The 6,078-nt window shown below is 56.6% G+C and overlaps 1 protein-coding gene across 1 annotated transcript in view; it reads right to left on the reverse strand.

Annotated features, from left to right (window-relative positions):
- Positions 1-6,078, reverse strand: part of CAND2 (cullin-associated and neddylation-dissociated 2 (putative)) — a 23,242-nt gene that overhangs the window by 10,821 nt on the left and 6,343 nt on the right. The window contains exons 5-9 of the mRNA XM_010862516.1: positions 4,816-4,921; positions 4,494-4,636; positions 2,038-2,330; positions 772-913; positions 3-428 (exon numbers count right to left, since the gene is read on the reverse strand). Of these exons, the coding sequence (XP_010860818.1) occupies positions 3-428; positions 772-913; positions 2,038-2,330; positions 4,494-4,636; positions 4,816-4,921 (1,110 nt within the window). The remainder of the gene's footprint in view (positions 1-2; positions 429-771; positions 914-2,037; positions 2,331-4,493; positions 4,637-4,815; positions 4,922-6,078) is intronic.

Consider the following 6,078-nt stretch of genomic DNA (forward strand, 5'->3'; position numbering starts at 1 on the left):
GTTCCGCAGGCGGTCCAGGAGGAGCGAGAGCGACGGCTCCAGGTCGCCCCCGAGCCGGTCGCCCAGGTGGCCCACAAGATGGCCCATGCAGGAGATGGCCCGCTCCTTCACCTCCTGGTCCAGGTCGGTGGCCCGAAGCCGGGCCAGGGTGGCCGCGGACATCTCTCCAACGTAGGGCTCGGGGTCCAGCTTCCGAGGCCCGTCCAGTGGCCATAGCGCCCTCACCAGCTCCTGGAGCACCAGCAGGGCCTCGGCTGCTATCTTGTAGAAAGGGTCAGCCACACAGGCCATCACCGGTGGCAGGAGAGTGGGCAGGTGAGGCTGGAAGGCCTCGGCCGGCTCTGTGCCCAGCAGCCCCTGCAGGAAGGCCAGGGCGTCCATCCGGATGGTGGAGGAGCTGGAGCGGTCCGCCAGCGAGAAGACGATGCCTGTGGGGTGGGTGCCCGGGTTACCAGGACACACACCCTGACCCAACTCAGCCCTCCCTGGATGTGGGCCCACAGGCGTCTGAGCTGGACCCAAGCACCTGGACCCTTACGCAGCAGCAGGTTCTGAGAGGTCAGAGCTCGGCTGGAGCCAGGGCTGAGGATACAGGCCAAGAAACTTACATGAAAACAGGACAGAGGGCCACACCCCAGCCCTGTACTCACTGCTGGCAGTGGGGAGTCGCTGTAGGTTGCTGAACGGTGGTACCGGCAGGGAGTGAGGGCTGGGGGCTGGGTTCAGGGGAGAAGCCCGGAGGAGCACACCCCAGGTTCCAGGGCACCCTACCTGCTACCAGCACGGGCATGTGCTCTGCCAGGCTGCCCGGGAGGACGCCCGCCAGCTCGGTGAGGAGGCTGAAGCAGCCCTGGCGGGCCCTGGCACTCCGGTCTTTCAGCTGCCGCTGCAGGGCCTTCATCACAAGAGGCACCTGTGGGCAAGTCAGGGTGAGGAGGCGGCCAGTGACCACCCAGGCCCACACACCCCACCCACTACTGAGGGGCTCTGCCCAGGCACCTGGCAAGGAGGGACCCCCAGCATGTGGAGGGGATCATTCCACCCTGAGCTCCCCATCACTCACTCTGTGCCAGACACCCCATTCCACACTCACCCTCTGAGGCAGGCACTAGTCCTGGGCCCACCTGACACTTGGGAGACAGGCAGAGAGTAGAAGTAGCCAGCTCAAGGTCACCGGATCGGGGGGCCCCTCTCCGTTCCCCAGCTGGATTCCCTCCCTGATGAGCTCACCCACTCCCGAGGTTCAGATTCCACTGAAGCAATGACTCCCAGATCTACATCTGACACCAGACTTGTGTGCTACCTGCCCACCTGACATCGCAACTCAGGCATCCAATGAGGACTTCAAACAGAATAAATGTCCAGAACAGAACTCTGCGAATGCCCTGCTCCACCATCTCGGGGACTGCACTGCATGCTTTGGCCAGAGCTGAGAAGTCACATGACATCTCCCTGCCCCTCACCTTCCACATCCATCTGCAAACCCAAAAAACTACGTCTCGGGGCTTCCCTGGTTTCCAGCGGCTAGGACTCAGTGCCCCCAGTGCGGGGGACCCGGGGTTCAATCCCTGGTCGGGGAACCAGACCCCACATGCTGTAACCAAGAGCTGGCATGCCACAACTAAAGATTCTGCATGCCACAAGTAAGACCCAACGGAGCCAAACAAATACCTAAATAAATAAATACTTTTTAAAAAAAAAGAAAAAAACTAGCTCTCAAGCCCAACCTCCTGCCTCTCACCTACATGGCTGCGGCCATTACAATCCATTTCTCACACGGCAGCCAGAGTGAACTTTTTCAAATGTGAATGGGGTACCACATTCCCCTTCCTGCGGCTTCTACCCTCTTAGAATAAAACTGAACCCCCTTTCTGTGGCCTGGAACCCTACTTGTGCTACTGGCTATCTGCCCGAGACTATGCAGTCCTGGCACTTCATACAAACGACCAGGCACACAGCAGGTGCTCAATAGATGGGGGGCAGTGGGCAGAGGGAAGGGCTGTGAGGTGGGGGGCAAGGGGGGATAGGCAGGCACACCTGTCCTCGCAGCATCTGGAGGTTGCTGCTGGTCTGGGTGGGCTCCTCCATGACCTCCAGCCACCCCTTCGGGGGCCGCGTCTGCCGCAGCAGCACAATGTAAGCCCCGAACACGTCGGCCTTGACGTTCTCCTCGCGCTCCTTGAAGCGTTGGATGAGCGCGGGCGCCAGGGCGCAGTGGAAGTCAGGCAGCAGGTCGGGCCGAGAGTCGATCAGGGCTGCCAAGCACTTGGCCGCTGCCCGGCGCACCTTCCAGCTCATGTCGTCATCATCGCTGTACTCCTCCTCGCTCTCTAGGGCAGGAATCAGGACACCCGTGGAGCCCTGTGCCCAGAGGCAGGGAGCCGCCAGCCCCACCCAGGTGGTCTTCCAGGACAGAGCGGGTAAGAAGTGAGGGGGCAGCGAGGAGGGCTCGGGTGGGGCTTCCCCTTTCCATGTAGCCCGCCAGGCTCCTCCGTCCATGGGATTCTCCAGGCAGGAGTACTGGAGTGGGTTGCCATTCCCTTCTCCAGGGAATCTTCTCGACCCAGGGATTGAACCTGGGTCTCCTGTATTGCAGGCAGATTCTTTACCTCCTGAGCCACCAGGGAAGCCTCCATGGTCACTACTTATAACTACTAAGAAGTTGCTGCTTAGTTGCTGAGTTGTGTCCAACTCTCTGAACCACCAGGCTCCTCTGTCCATGGGGATTTTCAGGCAAGAATACTGGAGTGGGTGGCCATTCCCTGCTCCAGGTTAATGAGGACCTGCTGTGTGCTGGGGATGGTGCCAGGCAGGGAACTAGCTGGAGGTAAACCAGGGTACCCCCACCTGCCTCCCTTGATTGTTGTGACTGCATCCGGGAAAAACTGACTCCCAAGTGAGGATTTAGGAGATCCATTTGGGGCATAAGACCTGTCCTTTGGTTTTAGGACTGGCTGTGTGATGTTTTATCTACTTGGCTTTCAGAAGGGAGGCGAAAGTTCCCCCGCCCTGGGCAGGATTCTGATTCTGGTTTCCAAGCAGGACTACGGATGAGAGAAGCTGTGTTTGCATGGCTCTTTGCTCTCCAAGCTCCCCTCAGAGGCCAGAGCTCATGTCTTCACCACCCCTCAGGAATGAAGGTGTCTTGAGGCTCTTTTGTAGATATGAGTAAGGCTCAGAGAGGGTGAGAGATTCTCCTGAGGACACAGAGCTAGAAACAGCAGAGCTGAGTAAGGCCCACCCATACACATGGGGGAGACATATAGGAGGCTCAGAAGAGGACGGTCCTACCTAGGGACACCCCAGCCACAGGCTCAAAGACCAGCGTGTTCCTACTCACTCTGCTCTGTAGAGAACTCAGACTCAGAGCACTGCATCTGGACAAGCCATGGTGGGCCAGGGGGATGGTCCCCCAGATGTGCCTTGTCAGCTCAGCAGATGGTCCCCCTGATGGCCCCTTGTTTGTTATCTCCACCCCATGTCACTCATGGAGAAATATCCAGAGCTCCTAGATACTAACAAGAAAATGTCCAGTCTCCTTGGCCTGCGACTTGAGGCCCCTACATGCCTGTCCAATCTCATCTCCTGCCACCGCATCTCGCTCCAAGTGCCCCACCGGGGCCTAAGTCTCTCGCCTCCATCAGTGCCTCCAGGGTCCAGGGGCATCCCCCTGAGTGACAGACAGGACCACAGGCACAGAAGGAAAGAAGCTATTGAGTCCATTCCCCACCGAGGCATCTCTCCCTGTCAGTGCCAGTCAATCCATCATCAGAGCTTCATGTGGCTGGGGTAAAGCAATGGCTCTTGGACACTGTAATTCAAAGGGTACAGAGGGACTTCCCCGGTGGTCCTGTGGCTTAAGAATCCACCTAGCAATGCAGGGGATGCAGATTCGATCCTTGGTCAGGGAACGAAGTCAAGATCCCACATGACTTGGGGCAATTAAGCCTGTAAACGGAGCCCACATGCTCTGGAGCCTGCACACTGCAATGAAAGACCCCGCATGACACAGCAAAGATCCCACGTGTGGCAACCAAGACGATGCAGCCAAAAAATTTTTAAAAAAAGGTACGGAGATGGCAGCATGAGATGGGGGAGTCTGGCAGACATAGCTTCAAGCCCCACCTATGCCACTTCCTAGCTGTGTGATCTCAGGCAAATCTCTAAGTCTCAGTTTTCTTGTCTGAAATACGGGCATGATAATAAATATCAGGTTTTCCAGGTTCATCGTAAGGAACATGAAATAAGAGGGCACTTTGGACATCACGAGATGCTCAGTAAACAACAGCTATCACGACTCGCTTGTGATCTGTGCAGTCAGAGAGTGTGGGGATGACAGAGGATCTAGATTTCCAAGGGTGGGACTGGAGCCCCAGGAAGAGTTGGGATCAGGATGGGGGGCACCAAAGGTGTCCCCTGTCTTCGGCTGGGGGATTCATGGGGAGGCTGAACCCGTTTCCACCCACCAGCCCAAGGACAAGTTGGCTACCCACCTTGCTCACTGAACTCGCTGTCCTCAGTCTCCATCTGCTCCTCGTCCTCATCACTGTCGTAGTTATAGTTGGGGTCGTGCTTCACATACTGGAGGCAGAGGCTGGTCACGTTGGGCACGTGAGGGCCCATTTCCTTGGGGCACCTGTGGGTGGGATGGGGGAGGCTCTGCTGGACCCAGGCAGGACAGGGTGGGGGATGAAGCCCAGGGGTGAGCCCCGAGATCTAAGTGCTTTGAGACCAGCATCTTGTGCCCACTCCATCCCCACCAACTTCTCAAAGAAACCCCAGGGTCCCCATTTCTAGGACCCCCGCTGCACCTACTTCCTCAGGAAGGCCTCAAAGGCCTGGAGGCAGGACTCCCGAAGTTCGTCATCATCCAGGTTGCAGAACTCCTCCACCAGGGGCACCAGGCGGTCCAGATGGGCCCCTGCAGGACCAGGTGGGTCACTGAGGCGAGGCCAGCCCATCTCCTGGGCTCTCCCAACCCATGGCAATCAGCCTGTGCCTGTCCCTGCCACCTTGGCCACTGCAAACTGTACCTCAGAGGCTTCAGCAGATGTGGGTTGTAGCCCTGACTCAGCCCCATCTAAGCTGAGTCAGGGACCTTGGACACAACACAACCCTTGTTTAACCTCAGATTACTCATCTTCACAGTAGGGAGAACAGTGCCCACCAGCCAGAGTTTGTCAAGATTATGGATAAAATGCAGATAAAGATCTGCCTGGCACAGAACAGGCACTCAATAAGTGGCAGCTGTTGTCAAAACTATTACTCATGTTCTTGATTAATCCCTGTGCTAGGCTGCAGCCCTGGGTGAGGAAAGTGAGGAGACGGGCACCGCTCTTATAGACCAGGCCAGAGGGGCCCCCTGCCTGGTCCCTGGGCTTCATAAGGAACTCCAGCTAAGCCCTTCTCCAGCTACACCCTTCCCTACTTTCCTGCCCAGTCAACCCTGAACCCATGTCCGGTCCTGTGCAGGTCTTTTTTCCAGGTCCACGCTTCTGAGGGTGGCTGCCATTGGGGAAACGTGGACAGATCTGGACTGCAGGCTGGGGTCTCCATGTGTGCTTGTAAGGGCCCCTGCAGGGAGAGGGCCAGAGGGGCAGGAGGGCACTGTGGCCACTCACTTACACTGCCTTGTTCTAGCCCAGACTAACTCCAAGGAGTTTGAGAATAAATTCAAACCTGACCGCTGAATTCCATTTCTAAAAAACTAACCTCTGGTGACAGAAAGGAGATCAATGGTTCCCTAGGGTGGGGCCTGGGAAGGATGTGCTGCAAAGAGACACAAGGAAAGTTCTAGGGGGTGATGGAAACGTTCTGCATCCTGATTGTGGTGGCAGTTTCACTGGTATATGGAAAGGTCGAAACACACTGAAGTGCACACTTTAACTAGTGTGCTGTGTTGTACACACGTCATCCCTCAATAAAAATTTTAAAAAAATTAAAACCTTGTTAATCACCTAGGTTGTTATTAAGGTACAGTTGTCAAAATAGGACGACAAAACATATTTTACTTAAGTCTGGGGGCATGACTTAGAGTTACCCGCGCGAGCTTCTGGGTAGGGCTCAGAAGCAGGTCAA

Source organism: Bison bison, unplaced genomic scaffold, assembly GCF_000754665.1.
Source record: "Bison bison bison isolate TAMUID 2011002044 unplaced genomic scaffold, Bison_UMD1.0 scf7180017864482, whole genome shotgun sequence".
NCBI lineage: Eukaryota > Metazoa > Chordata > Mammalia > Artiodactyla > Bovidae > Bison > Bison bison.